Genomic DNA, 16,725 nt, shown 5'->3' on the forward strand with positions numbered 1-16,725 from the left:
GGCAGAGCCTGTCATCTTTTCTTTTACATGGTGTCAGCAGGGTTCAAGGATGGGATGGGATGTGTGTGTGTGTGGGGGGGGGGTACATTTCACTAGGGCCTTTGGGTGTCAGTCTTGGCTGCAAGCCCATTCCTGTGATATAATGTATTGATGTCATTTTAGAAACGAAGAACAAAAGTTTATTTGATGACTGATGAGGTTGTCTATATAGGATGGAGCCCATAGTACAAGCTTTTTCCAGGTTCAGACAAATGATGCTTGGGCCCTGAGTATTAGGGTAACACTAAACAATATTAAATGAAATAAATATGTTTGCTGTTTCACCTTTTTTTTAAATTGTTTTTTAAAAAAGGAACCTAAAATGTTTTTTTGTGAAATTTCCTTGCCATTGAAAAGGTTCCCCCCCCCAAGAAATGAATGGAAACAAAATTTCATAAAATAAATCTTTAAAAGTATATAAGAAAAAAACTCTTATAAAATCAAAATTACACCACATCACTATTCATTTATTTTTTTTTAAAATTATATGCTGCCTCTTCAGTAGTAGGGCCATAATTGGGTGGGGTGAGGAGGGCAGCCACCACTGTGGCATGCAGACAGGGTTGGCAGAACTGTCTCTTCTACCCAGCACAGAGGCGCCTACAGGAGAAGCAGTTCTGCCGCCCTCTCTGCATGCCACAGGGGCAGCGACTGCCCTCCACCCCCCTTGGGTTACCGCCCTGGAGAGCAGAGTTAGAGAAGATAATCTAAACTGATGGGCTACTCAGCATGCAAGGAGGAAGTCCTTCAGGCACACCAGCCTCAAACTCTTTGGAGCCTTAAATATAAGAACCAGCAGTTTGAATTGTGCCCAGAAACAGATGTTCAGCCAGAGCAAATCTTTCAGCGCAGGGGGGATACAATCCTGTACCCGGTCCCTGACAATAGCCTAGACCAAGTGAAGTTTCTGGACAGTTTTCAAAGGCAGCCATACATAAAGTGCATCTCTGTAACCCAAACTGGATATGATCAGAGCATGGCTCACCATGACCACAATATGCTTTTCAAGGAAGGGGCATAGCTTGTGTATTAGCTGATAAAAGGTGCTGAGTGCCTTGGAGGAGACATGATCTTACAGCACCTCTAAGCTAATAAACTGCTCTTTCAGGGAGAATGCAACTCTCTGTAGGACAGGCTGACTCAGTCTTCAAACAGCTGTGCCATTGACTTCAGGGCTGAGCACTCTCTCTCTGCCTCATGCCTCAGAGGAATAAGAAATGGCTACCGAAGCCCTCAGTGTAATGAAACTACCATTGTGGCTGTGCTTTCTCAACACCTCCAACATTTATATTATGTGATTAATTTGGAGAACATCAAATCCACCATCTGCTTGCTTGATGATAACTTGTCATCTGGAAGAGAACTGTACTTGTCATGGAGGCCTTGAAGCCCATGTTAAAATCACCCAAGGCAATAAGTCTAGACTTCAATCTGTACCAATTTATTGCTCAAATCGGAAGTCCATTTGAAGGGTAGTAAGTACACCAGCCAAATGTCTGATCTGTTTAAGATCTCCTACATCAGGAACTTCCATTTTGTGTTGGACAAAATAGACACTGGATAGCTCTTATGCACTTCTATTTGATATGCCATAATATCTCTACTTTATCACCACTCTATCTATCCCAGTCCAAAGCTGCTGAACAGAATATCGGGTCAGAGTCATGTTGGTAACCGGTGCCTATGACAGCTTATGTTAAATCAAATAATAGTTAATGATTTACTTACTGCTTATCCTTGAGTTAAGCATTAATGGTGACAGATTGGGAACGTCATTGGTCTCCAGTTTTACGCTTCCTAAGACAACAGAACAGGTACTAGCTGTCTTCCTCCTGAATGTATTCACCTTCCATTTGCTATGCTTTCCCCTACTTTTTCTCTGCTCATAGCTATTTAGCTTGTTCTCCTTATGAACAGTATTGACAAGTCACTCAGGCCCTGGTGGCATCAGAAAGCATGATGGGAATGTGTTTTGAGAGGAGCATTTTTAAAAACAAAAACTCAGTCAAATAAATATTAATTCTACAAATTCAATATTAATTCTCCTTTGCTTAGCAGCATGAAAACTTTGACTTATTTATTTATATAAATGTAGTTGAGACTTGTTTTCAAATTCATTACAAAGTGGGCTAGTAGATCAAGAGAAGGGTTAAGTGGTTGCCCTGGATTATAAAATCTCAGCAGTTTTTGATAGCTAATTTGAACCAATGCAGTCCTAAATATGCAGCCTGCAGAAAAGACTTAGTCACTTTCCCCAGGAAAAAAAAATTAGCCCCAGGTAAAAAAATTACTGTGATTTCTTCCTCTCTTCCCTGTTGCCTCCAGCCAAGTTAGACCCTCTCTTTGGAGTAGAAGCACATTCTTTTCCATTCCTTATCCTGTGCTTTTATTACCTCACCCATTTTCCAAGGAGCTCAGAGTGTTGCTTTAGCTGTACAATTCTATGAAGTAAGTTAACCTAAGAGGCAGAAACTTGTTCAAGGCCACACATTATGTTTCATAGCTGAGGGAAGGTTTGAATATGAGTTTCACATATCCAGAGTGAGCCCTCAAACCAGTATACCATACTGGCGGTGTGTGTCTTTGTTTTTTGCCTTGACTGAGCCGGGTAGATAAACTCTTGAAGCTCTCGTGGACCATTACAATAAAAATTATCCAGGAAAGATAAATAATGCAACTAGACACCTGAATGTTTTATCAGAAGTTCCTATTACTATTATTTCTTCAACAGCAAATGTATTCTGGTGATCCTTGCAATGCCAACATGGTAGTTTAGGAATGCCACAGAGGTTTTGATCTGATATAAAGCCTGATAATTTTCTATTTAAATTACTTGCTCATAGATTCAAGGAAACATAGGCCTGGTTTTTACATTATCACAATGGTATGTTCTTTACTAAAAATGCTTGTGATGGGAATGCCACACATGAATGTGCCTTATCACCTGGACTAGCAGGTGAAAAGTCTTCATGTCTGCACCACATCTTCTGTTTCCACACAACCATCTCATCAGTGTGTGTGTGTGGGGGGGTGTCAGTTACAACAGCTGTGTGAAGCTTCTGCCACACATAGTTGTTTTGACTAGCGTCCACACTACTACTGTAATGCAAGCATGGGGGCTTAGAATCAGGATGTAAACACAAGGGGACTCTTTTAAAAATACATGATGAAATTAAGGGTAAATCATTATAACCATCTTGATATTTTGTGTTTTTAATATATTTCCATTAGAGATCTCTCCAAGCACAAGTCTTAAATCTATTATGAAAAAGAAAGACACTGGTTTTCATACGGGAGGTAACAGCACCAAAAAGAATCTTCAGTTTGTTGGGGTAAATGGTGGGTAAGCATCAATTAAAGAGTCAAAAATGTCTTTTCACGTATAGTGCCATCATTACATGTATGCCAAACAAGATAAGAGAAGATTGTCATAACAAAGATAGCCTCGCTTTACCCTGATTCATTCTAACATTGGTGACTCTGCTGTAAGCCTGGTAGGAAGCAATGGGGCACATGTAATTACCAGAAATGTTGGATGCTACTGCACTGATGTCAATGAATACTGAATTTCATGGCATGGAGAACATAAAATCAGCAGAAACTGCAACCTTTTCACCATATCAATGGTCTCTGAATCAGGCATAGATAGCCTCACTAGAAATCATCTTTAGTAATCTGTGAGTTGATTCATTCCTTATGGTTTTCTGTGGAAAGAACAGAGTGTCATTTGTATCTAATTTGTGTAGAACTCTCTTCCCCAAAGTATTTTATTTTTGTGGTAGTGGTTTCCAAAATTTTTTACCCAAGGGACCCATGAATGGAAATTTGAGCAGCACACAGTTTCAAACAAATACTGCCACAATTGGCTTTAGATGAGGCCCTGTTAGGGTTCGCCACACAGCATGTCACCTTGAGGAAAAAAACAACTTTACTTTTAAGTAGGATTTCCAACTTTCTATCTTATAAAGCCAGCTTTCATAGCATCTCTCCCATAAGGCTCCAGATTGTAATAGTTTACTATTAGTCATACTATGGTTGCATATACACTGGCTGGAAGGTGATTGGCACTAGGGAGGGGGTCAGGCATCTGTGTTATTGACCATCCTTCAATGACTGGGAAGGTAGACTGAGAAGGCAAAGCTCAAATCCATTTCATCGGACAAAGGCAACAGATGACCAGTTTCCTATATGGTTGCAATTGCTTTGTGGGGAATTTGCATATGGTATCTATGTGGTAAATGGTCATGTGTAAGCGTGACCGAAAGGTGCAATGTTGTTTTGTCATCTCTCCTTTGTAAAGCATGTTCTTAGTAAATTTCATTGCCAATTCTATTCCTATTCAGAATGAGGATTAAACCTTGCTCTCCCTTCCCTACTTAAGCATCTGTAAAAGGCACTAGTGGCGATGGTTAAGGGATGTGTCTCACTAGCAGAGGACATGATTTGCATGCAGAAGGTCCCAGTCTTAATTTAAGGTTCCTCTAGTTAAACATCTTGGGTGGCAAGCGTGAAGAAGGATTATTCTTTGCCCAAGATCTTTGAGAGCTGCTCCTGATCAGAATCGACAGTACTGAATTAGATGGACCAACGAAGGTATAAGGCAACTTTATATGTTCATATGATGCTGGGGACATATTGGGTGGCTTTAGGGGGGAAAAGAGGTGAGGGTAAAATCAGAGGAGAAGGAAAGTCTGTGGAAGTTCTTTGTTTTGACCATGCAATGTAGGCCATGGTTTCTAGGTTGTGTTGGGGAAGGATTAGGAATGAGTAGATCACAAGGTGGCCCTAACCTGGATGGCCCAGACTAGACTGATCTCATCAGATCTCAGAAGCTACGCAGAGTTGGCCCTGATTAGTACTTGGATAGGAGACCACCAAGGAAGTCCAGGGTCTTTACACAGAGTCAGGCAGTGGCAAACTGCCTCTAAATGTCTCTTGCCTTGAAAACCCTACAGGGTCTCCATGAGTCGGCTGCAACATGACGGCTCTTTCCATCACCAAAACCCATGCTGACCCAAAACCAATATAGGACAATTTAAGAGTAGCCTTACCTACTGCCAATATTTTATCAAATCTCTCTTAATGCTTCCATAACTTTTCTGTGAGGCTTGTTGATGCCCAAGGGACATGTGTGGCCTTCCCATGTGTGCCTCCCAACCTAAGGAAGGGATCTTAGCATGTGTATACAACAGCGACAGTCTTGGGGGCAATATGTCAGGTGATGTTATGAGAGGAACAGAACAAGAGGGCAGTTTTAAATTGAATTAAATTTGATACTTATTAAATATAAGCAGAAAGAACAAGTGAGAAAGGAAGGCTGATTAAAAGGCAATGCAATAAAATACACCCATTAAGGGTGCATGTACAGTATCACCAAGAGGGTGAAATAAGATGGAGAGTGGGGAAGGTAGAAGGAGTGAGGAATAGAGAGATGGGGTGAGGGAAAAACAGAGTTTCACTTACCTGTAACTGTTGTTCATCTGGTGGATCTTCTATGTAGGCACACATTGGGGGACTGCGCAGGCGCAGGCCAGCCACGGATAAGATTTGTCAGCTTCTAGCAAAATCTAAAAGAGAGTTCTCTCCCTCCCCTTGGGGCATTCAATCTCCCTGCCCACGGTCACATGACCCAAGGAGGAGGGAGCACTCTTCCCTCCAGTTCTCCAACCTGCCGCCACGGAACCAACCACTGGTCTAGCGGAGAGGTCCCACAGCGGGGAAGGAGGGAGGGATGTGTTCCTGCATAGAAGATCCACCAGATGAACAACAGTTACAGGTAAGTGAAACTCTGTTTTTCATCTGCGTAGCTTCTATGCAGTCCCACATTGGGAGAGTAGTGAGCTCGCTTACCAGGACGGTGGGTGTGGGACAGTCACCGAAATAAAGACTGCAATACGGCCCGTCCCACGGCTGCATCTCTTGCCGAGTCCACATCCATAGCGTAGTGTTTCATAAACGTAGAGGGCGTGGACCAGGTAGCAGCCTTACAGATGTCCCGGAGATCTATCTTGGAGGAGAAGGTGATGGAAGCCGCATACGCTCTGGTAGAATGCGCTTTGATCATAGGAGGGCACTCCTGGTGAGCAAACTCATATGCCATCTTGATGGTTGACGTGATCCACCTCAAGAGGGTCTGAGGAGAAGCACGACGACCTTTGCGATGCCCGCCAAAGCAAACGAAAAGGTTATCTTTACGGAAGTTTTGAGATCTTTTAATGTAAAAAAGAAGGGCTCTATGGACATCTAGGGCAGGGGTGGGGAACCTTTTTCCTGCCAAGGGCCATTTGCACATTTATGACATCATTCAGGGGCCATACCAGGTGTAGATCTCCTGGTGGGGGGAGAGGCTAGGGTTGCCAGGTCTCCAGCCACCACCTGGAGGCTGGAAACCCCAGGGGATGCCACACAGAGAAGGCCTGCAGGGTGCCCCCGCTCCCCCCTCCCAGGCGGGAGGGCAGCCAGTGGTGGGCCCGAGCAAACGAGGCGCCAGGGGGGCGCAGCCCACAGTTGATCGGCAAGGGAGGAAGGAAAACAGAGAAAGAGGAAAAGGAAGGGAGAGAGAAAGGGAGAAAGAAATGGAGAGAGGGGGAGAAAGAAAGAAAATGACGGAGGGAAAGAAAGAAAAGGACGGAGGGAGACAAAGAGAAAAGGAGGGAGAGAAAGGAGAAAGAGTGACAGAAAAAGAGGAAGAAAAGAGAGAAAAGCCTTCACACACACACACACACCTGCACACGCTGGCCCCGTGCGACCAGGCCCCAGCCTCCCCGCCCCAACACACACACGGCGGCGCACAGAGCCCCGTGCGACCGGGCACCAGTCTCCATACCCTCTTCCCTGAGAGTCCACAAAAGCCCCCCCCCCGAAGCTCGATCGGCTCCCACATGCATGCTCTGCTGCCGGGAGCCACCGGCCTCTTCTCCTCCCCTCGCTGCTCAACAGCCGACAGGCAGCGAGAGGGGCTTACAATGTGCTGTGGTGTTCCTGCACACCGTGGCTGTAGGGGGCAGCCTTGGGGGAAGCATCCCTCCCCCTCTCCTCTTGCCGACCAACAGCCGACAGTCGGCAAGAGGAGGGCCAAAGGGCACTGCAGCGCCCCTGTAAGCCGCAGCTCCAGGAACGCCCTCGGGGAGGGCTGCCCTGCACCCCTCCTCCGCGGCAGGGCCCCGGAGCTCCCGAGGGCCACAAAAAATGTCCTCGGGGGCCGCATACGGCCCCCGGGCCTGAGGTTCCCCATCCCTGATCTAGGGAATGTAATGCCCTATCAGCATCGGAGGATGGGTGAGAGAAAAAAACAGGAAGGACAATGTCCTGTGTAAGGTGAAAGGCTGAAATGACCTTAGGTAAAAAGGAAATCTTAGGCTTCAATACAACTCTATCTGAGTGGAACTTAGTATAAGGAGGGGAATGTGACAGTGCTGAGATGTCGCTCACCCTCCTTGCCGAAGTGATGGCGACTAAAAAGGCTGCCTTGAAGGATTGTAGGGCCAATTCACAAGTAGCTAACGGCTCAAACGGAGGTCTCATGAGCTGTGAAAGGACTAAGGAGAGACTCCACTGGGGAACTGGTGGAGTGACAGGAGGGTACAAGTTATTGAGACCCTTCAAAAACTTGTTGGAAAGGGGGTGAGAAAAAACTGAGAAGGAGTCAATATCTGGGTGAAAAGCCGATATTGCGGCTAAATAAACTTTAATGGAAGAATTAGATAAACCATAATCTTTGAGAGATAGAAGGTAATCAAACACAACAGACAGTGGGCAATTAATTGGTGAAATATTTATAACAGCCCAAGCAGAAAAATGTCTCCATTTAGCGTCATAGGACCGCCATGTGGAAGACTTTAACGAATGCAACAGAACCTTAGCTACCCTGTCAGACCACTGCCCTAGGGTAGCACCCTCCAGGCTGCAAGTTGCAGATCCGGGGGGGGGAGTGGGAGGGATTCTTTGGAAGAAGAATGTAATTCCCTTGTGCAAGTGACATGAGCACTGCGAACCACGACCTCCTGGGCCAAAATGGAGTGACAATGATGGCATCTGTCTTGTCATGGTTCACCTTGGCTAGGGCCTTGTGAAGTAGAGGGAATGGGGGAAAGAGGTAAAACAGAGCCCCTTTCCAAACTGCCTGAAAGGCATCTCCCATTGAGCCCGGGCTGGCTCCCACCCTCGAATAGAACCTGGGACATACTGAGTTGAGGTGTGTGGCAAAAAGGTCTATTTGTGGATAACCCCAATGGCGGAATATCTGGTGGAGACAATCGCTGCTCAGGGTGAGCTCGTGCGCTTGATTGGGAAGGCGCCTCAGAGCGTCTGCTAGTGTATTGCTCTTCCCCGCAATGTGAATCGCTACGAGAGTAGCGCAGTGATCTATGGCCCATTCCCAGATGTCGCTGGCTTCCTTGGATAGCGAAGCGGACCCTGAGCTGCCCTGCTTGTTTATATAGAACTGGGCGGTGGAGCTGTCTGTGGCGATCTGAATGTGCTGTCCATCCAGGTGCCCTGTGAATGAAGACAGAGCAAGACGGATGGCACGCAGCTCAAACAAATTGATGTGCAACCGGGATTCTAGGGACGACCAAGTACCCTGGGCCGTAAGCTCACCACAATGAGCCCCTCATCCTGACAGGGAAGCGTCTGTGAACAGGTACTTCTGAGGAGAAGGGCGCTGAAAGGGGACACCTGAGAGGATATTGGCATCGTGTGCCCACCATTGTAAGGAGGAAATAACGTATCTGGGGATGGAAAGGCGTTTGTATTGGGGATCAACATTGAGCCTGAACACCCGGAGGAACCAGTTTTGGAGTGGGCGCATACGGAGCCTCGCAAACTCTACCACAGCCTTGGTAGAGGCCATGAGGCCTAACAATTTCTGAATACGATGGGCCGTTTGAAACCGTTTTTTGTGAAGCTAGCCACCATTTTTTGAATGGCGCGAGCTCTCTGTACAGGGAGGAAGGCTCTGGCGTGGACAGCATCCTGGAGATCCAGGATAGGGCGCTTCCCCCATTTTTATCCACGAGAAAAAAGTGGGAGTAAAACTTGCGATTTCGGTCCGAAGGTGCAACCTCTGAAATGGCTCCCTTAGACAGAAGAGTGGCGACCTCTTGTACGAGTAGGTCTGGGGCTGGCGAAAGAGAGCAGCCCGTGGGCCTGTATGGAGGTAACATATCAAATTCTATGAAGTAACCAACATTTATTATTTTGAGAACCCAAACATCAGTGGTAATAGCAGACCGAATGGTAGAAAGCCGACAGGCGATCAGAAAAACAAGCAGACACGTCTAGTCATGCCTGCTTCGGTTTGTTGAAACGGCCGGGAGACCCTCTGGGGCCTTTACGGGCCCTTGGTTTGGGTGGGAACTTCCTGTCCTGCTGCGGGTGGGGAAAGGACGGACGGAAGGAGGGCTGTTGGAAGGAACCCTGGAAATGATATGGGCGGGAAGGTTGGTTGGCTTGAGGGCCAAAATAACGCTGCTTAAAGTCGGGAGATTGGGGAGCAATCCCTAAGGATTTGGCATTTGTTTTGTTCTTTTTCAAGCGATCCAGGAAAGTATCAGTTTGGTCGCTGAACAAGGACGTCCCTTCAAAAGGAGGGTCCTCAATACGGGCTCGAATGTCATAGGGGAGAGCAGATTGGCGCAGCCAGGCATGCCTACGCATGACAATGGTGGAAACAATGGCTTTACTAGAGGAATCCGCCATATGGCGTGCCGCTGTAAGCTGTTGCCTTGCGAGGGACATGCCTTCGGACTGAATGGCTACTGCCGAGGGACGTTGATCGTCAGGAAGGATGGAGATTTGAGGGGATATACGATCCCAGAGGGAGTATTGATACCTGGCCATGATGGCAAGGAAATTGGAAATGCGGAGGCCCACCGCAGAGGAAGTGTAAATTTTTCTGGCAAGGGTATCTAGTTTACGGCCCTCCTTATCCTGTAGGGAGGAGTGTGCTCCAGACCTATATTTACCAGGTAAAGCCTCCACTATTACGGAATTAGGAGGGGGATGCTGGTAAAGAAATTCTCCACCTTCCCTGCAAATCTTGTAAAGATTTTCTACTTGTTTGGTGGAAGAGGGGACCGAAGCAGGCTTAGCCCAGTTGTTACGGATCACCTCCAGAATGCTCTTTATCATAGGAAGGGCCACGGGGCCTACATCAGGGTTATGGAGGATATCCATAATATCATCTATAGGGCCGGAGTCTTCCGGTTTAAACTCAATTTTGAGAGCTTTCGCCATGCCAATAAGCTGCTTTGCGTATAAACGGACATCTCCCGTAGGAGAGAGCGGCTTAGAGTCCCCAACAGTGTCCTCAGGTGAGGGAGCTGAAGTGCGGGAGTCCTCATCCTCATCAGGAGAGAAGGAGGCGTCATATTTGGATGGATCAGTGTCTCTTGACATAGAAGGAGACCTGGAAAGGGGAGGCTTGCGAAGCGACTCTTGCCTTGGACAAACGGAGTCCTTGGAATGGTCATGAGGACAGCGAGACGGCATGTGTCGGCGCCAACGAGAGCCTCCAGAAGGCGAATGTGACCGAGAGCGTCGGTGAGGACGACGACAGTCGACCGAAGAGCCCAAGTAGATGGAAGGAGTAGGATATCGGTGTCGAGAAACCTCTCAACGCCGACGAGAGGGAGACCGGCTTCTAGAGGAGAAGCGGCGCCTCTGGCTGATCGGACTGCGTGAACGACGTGAACGGCTATGTCATGTGTTTGGCTGTTTGGATGAAGAACGGCGAGGTTGAACGACTGGACCAAGTGGGTGAAGTGAATGGCAATGTCCGGAAGTTGACTGTTTAGATGATGGCTGGTGTTGCTGAACGGCCGGAGTACGTGAGCGGGATGTGATCTGAAGAAGACTGTCTGGATGAAGACCAGTGAGATCGGGAGCGGCGAGAAATGGATCAGCGCTGACGACTGTATCGGCTCCGACGGCCCCGATGATAGGATCGGCTCCGACGGGAGGAACGACTCTGACGGGAGGAACGGCTGTGACGACGGGATTGACTCCGACTACGGGATCGGCTCTGATGAGAAGATGGCCGGCGTTTGGAGGAAGCGGATCTACTCCGACGATCGGCTCGACGTCGAGAAGAAGATCGGCTCTGTCGGGTAGATCGATGACGGCGAGAGTTCGACTGACGCCGACTGGATCCGGACAAAGCCGGGGATCGGGAATGGCGTCGAGAAGTCAATCGACGCCGAGGCCGTTGGCCGGGCTCGAGATGGGACGAACCCTTCGGAGACTCCGCTTGGTTCCTTTCAACCGAACGCTGGGAGTCCTGTTGAACACTCACAGGATGGGGTGGTTGATCGGCACCGACCTGGAGCTCTGTAGGTTCTGCCCGAGGCCCTTTATTATCAGGCCGTGGGGACTTTGCAAGCACCGGAGGCACATCTTTATATAGGTGAAGGAGGTACTGCTTAAACTCAGCCGAGTCTTCCTGGGCCCTGTTCGGACACGGAACCAAGGGGGTAGCCAGGGAACGAGGAGGCGAATCCTCAATGGTAATGGGCTGCTGTGCAGCTTCGTAGGGAGCTCGCGACTCAGACAGACGAGGCGAGCGAGGCGACTTGGCTTGGGATCGGGCGTCGAGGGGTCCTCGGCGACCTCGAAGGTGATTGGCGCCGAGGCGAATTTGAGCGGGACGCATGGTGCGATGAGCCGCGAAACCGGAGCAATAAACTTTGCTGGCCGAATAATGACGGAGGAAGGCTTCTTAGAAGGGCCGACTTTTTTGGACTTTTTTGTAGTAGGTCCCACTTCAGATTGGGACTTACCGGTCGAAGTACTCGGCTCAGCAGCATGACCTCGTGGGCGAAGCGACTCTTTGTAGAGATGAGAAAGTAACCAAGTCGACCGAACCTTCAAGGCCTTGCTGGTGAGTTTGGAGCAACTTTTACAAGCTGCCAGAATGTGGCCTTCCCCAGACAAAGGAGGCATTCAGTGTGGGTATCATTCTTTGCCATCTTAGTACCACACACAGTGCATTTCTTGAAAAGTGGAGCTTTTTTGGGCTCTATGGCTAGAGAGAGGTGCTGACACGTTCTCTCTCCATGGCGGCAGGTTGGAGAACTGGAAGGAAGAGTGCTCCCTCCTCCTTGGGTCATGTGACCGTGGGCGGGGAGATTGCATGCCCCAAGAGGAGGGGGAGCACTCTCTTTTAGATTTTGCTAGAAGCTGACAAATCTTATCCGTGGCTGGCCTCCGTCTGCGCAGTCCCCCAATGGGGGACTGCATAGAAGCCACACAGATGAACTGAAGTTCCAGGATGCGGGACCGGAGAAGGGGTTGCTGGAACGGGGAACACAAAAAGCTGAGCTTGGGGGGAAGGGAAAGGTAGCAGAGACAAATGGAAAGAGGTTAAAAGGAGAGAGAGAGAAAGATTCCTATATTGATTCTTGTATCATGACCATGGTCTTGTAGTTCCAAAATAACCGAGGAACAATCTGGCAATTGTGTCTTGTCCTATCATAGTGGTGGAGAAACAGTCCTGGGGCGGTGTGTGTGTGTGTGTGTGTGGGTGACCTGAGCCTACAGATGCCAGCACAAAAAGATGTTACTTTGAACAGGGTGGTAATATGGCAGGAGGTGAGGTTATACTATTACTGAATGGGTTGATAAGATTACTGTATTGTCAGTGATGGCGGTGATAGGGAAGAAATATAAAAGTTATTGTCCTGCAAACACCATTTGTTCATTTGGCTGTGGCATGGAGAGACCCCAGAGAGGTTCACAATGAGCCCTTGACTGGAGTGCTGCAGATTTCTCATGGGAAACTTGCTGTCTTATCAGGAAATGTATTTAATCGCACGTTGTTCTGATCATGATTTAGTGATTTGATACAAGGCAGACTCTCTCTGTACCTCTTGCTGCACGGAGCTTTGGAGCTGAAGGACTCTGGAGGTCATGGCTCTCAGTAGCGGAGACATCTTAGAGTAACAATCTCAGCCTGTGATCTAGGAAAAACTGCTAAGCCTGACATCTCAATTCTTCCATTTTTATCATACTGGAGACTTAAGAACCTGGAATTTATGGAAATATTTCAAATTAGTTCAGTGACATTTTGTTTTTAAACTACACACCAGCACAAAGTACATTTCAAGTAGGAATGAAGGAGGACAATCTTTAAAGTGATTCAGCCACACAAACATAATTAACCTAAAAGTGTTTTGATAATTGAGTGGTTATTCTGACAGTTTGCTTTGAAAATGCAGTTGGCTTGCAGTACTTTCATGGTTTAGAAAGCAAGCATCATATCCATAGTAGATGTTATTGAGACCACCAGACCTATAAGAGGCCAGTACCTAGCATCATATTTTTTGTGAGTGATTCTTGGTCTCCTGGGAAACAGAAGAGGAAAACCTCTTAGCTTTTGCAGCTAGCATTTCATGTTTTAGGGCCATTAGTTTTGCTTACATTTCTCTAGTTGTTAAGCAGATGGAAAGCTGAATAACACTTACTTCTTCCCTCAGTTACGAAACTACATCCAGCGAAGATTCAAGTTGTGATGAAAGTTCATCAGCAGACAATTCTGATAGTGATCCTGAGAGGAAGTATGGCAGTGAAGGACACAGATGGGGGGAAGAAGGCAATGGAGGTGTACAGACAGCATCTGGACCTTCCCGGTACATGAAGAGAGAATCTTCTGATTCTGAAGAACTAGAGAGCACTACAAAAGAAAGCACACAGCACAAGGCAGAGAGGTAGAAAAGAACTGGGATGGCAAACCAATACTTTGTATGAACTATCATACAGCTATCATAGTCAGCCAGCAGCAATTACATTTGCAGGTTATACTGAAAAGGGTGCTATTGCCAGATGTATTAATATACATTGAAGTAAACAATGACAATATAGATTTGTGGTGGGTTTTCTTATATGTACCTGTTTGTGGTATTTTAGCTAGGCTCTTGGATTGTAACATGGCAAAAAATGAACACTATGTTCCAAGTATCTCTTTTGGACAGTTGCGTCATACCAGGCGAAAGTGGCAGTGAACATGATTGGGGAGGGTAATATATGGCCTTTGGATAATAAGGGCTTGTTTGCTGCAGAGGCACTGCCACCATGTTGTAATTCACTGGTGGGTTAATCTTTTTTGTGAGAGTGGGAGGCTTTCCCCCCCGATGGACTTCTTTGATGAGCTGTATGGGACCTATTAACCATACCCTTAACAAAATTAATACATAGCAGAAAGAGCAGCAATAAGCCAAGGCAGAGTTAAGCATACTAGCTTCATTGTGTTTTTTAAATTTGTGTTGGATTGTGGCCAGTCCTTTTAGAATATGCCCTTTATAAGGAAGAATGTCATCAGTCTCTAGCCACAAACAGTTATGCAATGTGAATTTTTCAGAATGTGCATCTTCTTACTGTTGTCAGTCAAATGCATTACAAGGATTAATGGTGCAGTAGAGGTGCATTGGGTTCTTCACTGTAAAGTGGTCTTTGCAATCCAAATGTACTAGTTGTTATTTATTTCTTACAGTGAATCCACAAAGATTTGTTCAATTTCAGATTTAAACCATCTGCCAATTTTCTGAAAGGATGTCAAATCTTGAGCACAAACATGACAGAAATAAGGACCACCAAGGACAAATTATTGGTACTATTTTTCACAGTTGCATGTTAACTAGTTCTCTCTTTAAGCTTAAGAAATTAATCCTATCTTGATTGTTATTGCTCATAGACATGCTTTAGAACCCTTCTTCAAAGTCTGTTTACATTTTTATCCATCTTTCTTTTCCAGAGCTCTGTGTGGCATATATTGTTCTTCTTTCCTCCATTTTATCCTCACAACGCCATGAGTTAGGTTAGACCTACAGAGTATGTGTCACACAAACTCATTCCTTGCACTTAGGAAGATTGTAGTTTGTTCAGAGCCCTGGCTGGATGGCCCAGGCTAGCCTGATCTCGTCAGATCTCAGAAGCTAAGCAGGATCGGCCGAAGCAAGTATTTAGATGGGAGACCACCAAGGAATACCAGGCTTATTATGCAAAGGAAGGCAATGGCAAACCGCTTCCGTTCGTCTCTTGCCTTAAAAACCATACTGGGTTGACATAAGTCAGCTGTGACTTGACAGCACTTTACACACACAGTTTAGAGGCAGCTCATGAGGTAGTTTTCAGGGGAAAGTACAGCTACCACCACTGAACACCACAGCAGGAAGAAGGAGATTTGCTGTCTTTACTAAAGGGCATAAAAAGCGGAGCTACTGTGTGGATGGATAGCTGAAACTGATGCTAGCAAGTGATGTGATCATCTGCACCCCTTCTAGGTACTATTGTTCTATTCGGCAGCCATGGACTTGCACAGTCCTATGGGAGTGGCCCCTCACTCCTAATGCCCTCCAGAAAAAATACCAAATCTGTGTCCTCATTCAGCATCACTCAGTGGTAGTAGTACAGGCTCCCCAGTGAATCAACCACATAAGCTGCCTGTGAGTTTGTTCCTCATAACTCTCTACCCTTTCAGTAACTATTAAAAGGATGCTGTGCTGGACTACTACTGTAGAGCATTCTCAGTATGATCCAGAACAAGTTCACATGTGTGTTTATTATTAAATCAAATCATTCCAACATCAGGTGTTGAGAAATAGCTTGCTCAGTACTTATGTGGTGGTTGGAAAGGCCAGTGGTCTGGGTGGGAGTCAAAAGGACAAAAACATTATTAAACATCTTTAGAAGATTCTCATTGTTGGTCTTTTCAGAGGCATGTTTTAAGCACCGTCTGCCAGGAGTGGTTCCGAATCTCAAGCAGGAAATCCTCCAGCCCTGCCATTGTCACCGCTTATCTCCAAGAAGTTGAGGCCGTTCATCCACAGTTACAGAATATAATTGTAAACTTAGCAGATGGGAATGGAAATACGGCACTTCATTACAGTGTTTCTCATTCCAACTTTCAAATTGTGAAGCTTCTTTTAGAGACAGGTAAGAATTGTTTGGGGAGGGTTTTTTTTTTTTTTTTGGAGAGCTGAACATTAATTCCATTTGCTGTGTTTTCAGTGCTCTCTTTGACATTGCTTTTAATTCCTGCTGCCCAACCCAGTTCTTACTTTCTTTTGCCTTGATTTCTGCAGTCTTCTCTCTGGCCTTTCTCCATTATACCTTGATGTTATCCACTCTGTTCAGCATTGCATTTTTCTCCTAAGATTTTCTTCCTTGCCTGCATCACATAGACCACAACAAGGGCTCATTTCACTGCTCTCTGCTACCGTCTGCACTACTCCCCACTGAATAGAACCATACTGTCCTTACTTTTACTGTCCAACACTGCCATTTGGTCCTTTCCTCATTATATCTGTGTCTAAGAGCTAGTTCATACAACCAAACAGCTTTACATTGGAACCTTTACATCCAGTTGCATGAGTAGTATAAGTAACAAAGACTGGTGCATATTCCTGAATTTTTGGAGGTGTACATGTCTTAGTCATAGTTTATGGTATTCAGTAGGGCACATGTCAGCACTCATGCAGACAATTGCGCTGGCAATGTAGAAGATGAACCGGCCCACCAGTATAGACCAGACTGCCAATGCACTCATGCAATATTCACATTAGGAAGGCCTGCACTGATTACTCAAATTTTGTGACATAGACCTTTAAGACTGTAATAGTAAACTAGAACTCTGCCCTGAAATTGCATTGTAAATGACTGTTAGGTCAGATATGAAAGAGTAAAACATTCTGC

General features: G+C 46.3%; 1 protein-coding gene across 1 annotated transcript in view; it reads left to right on the forward strand.

Moving 5' to 3' along the window:
• KANK4 (KN motif and ankyrin repeat domains 4) overlaps positions 1-16,725 on the forward strand; it is a 39,703-nt gene that overhangs the window by 15,771 nt on the left and 7,207 nt on the right. The window contains 4 exon segments of the mRNA XM_056844763.1: positions 3,271-3,382; positions 13,512-13,742; positions 14,554-14,641; positions 15,747-15,966. Of these exon segments, the coding sequence (XP_056700741.1) occupies positions 3,271-3,382; positions 13,512-13,742; positions 14,554-14,641; positions 15,747-15,966 (651 nt within the window).

The sequence above is a fragment of the Euleptes europaea genome, chromosome 2 (genome assembly GCF_029931775.1).
Source record: "Euleptes europaea isolate rEulEur1 chromosome 2, rEulEur1.hap1, whole genome shotgun sequence".
In the NCBI taxonomy this organism is placed as follows: Eukaryota; Metazoa; Chordata; class Lepidosauria; order Squamata; family Sphaerodactylidae; genus Euleptes; species Euleptes europaea.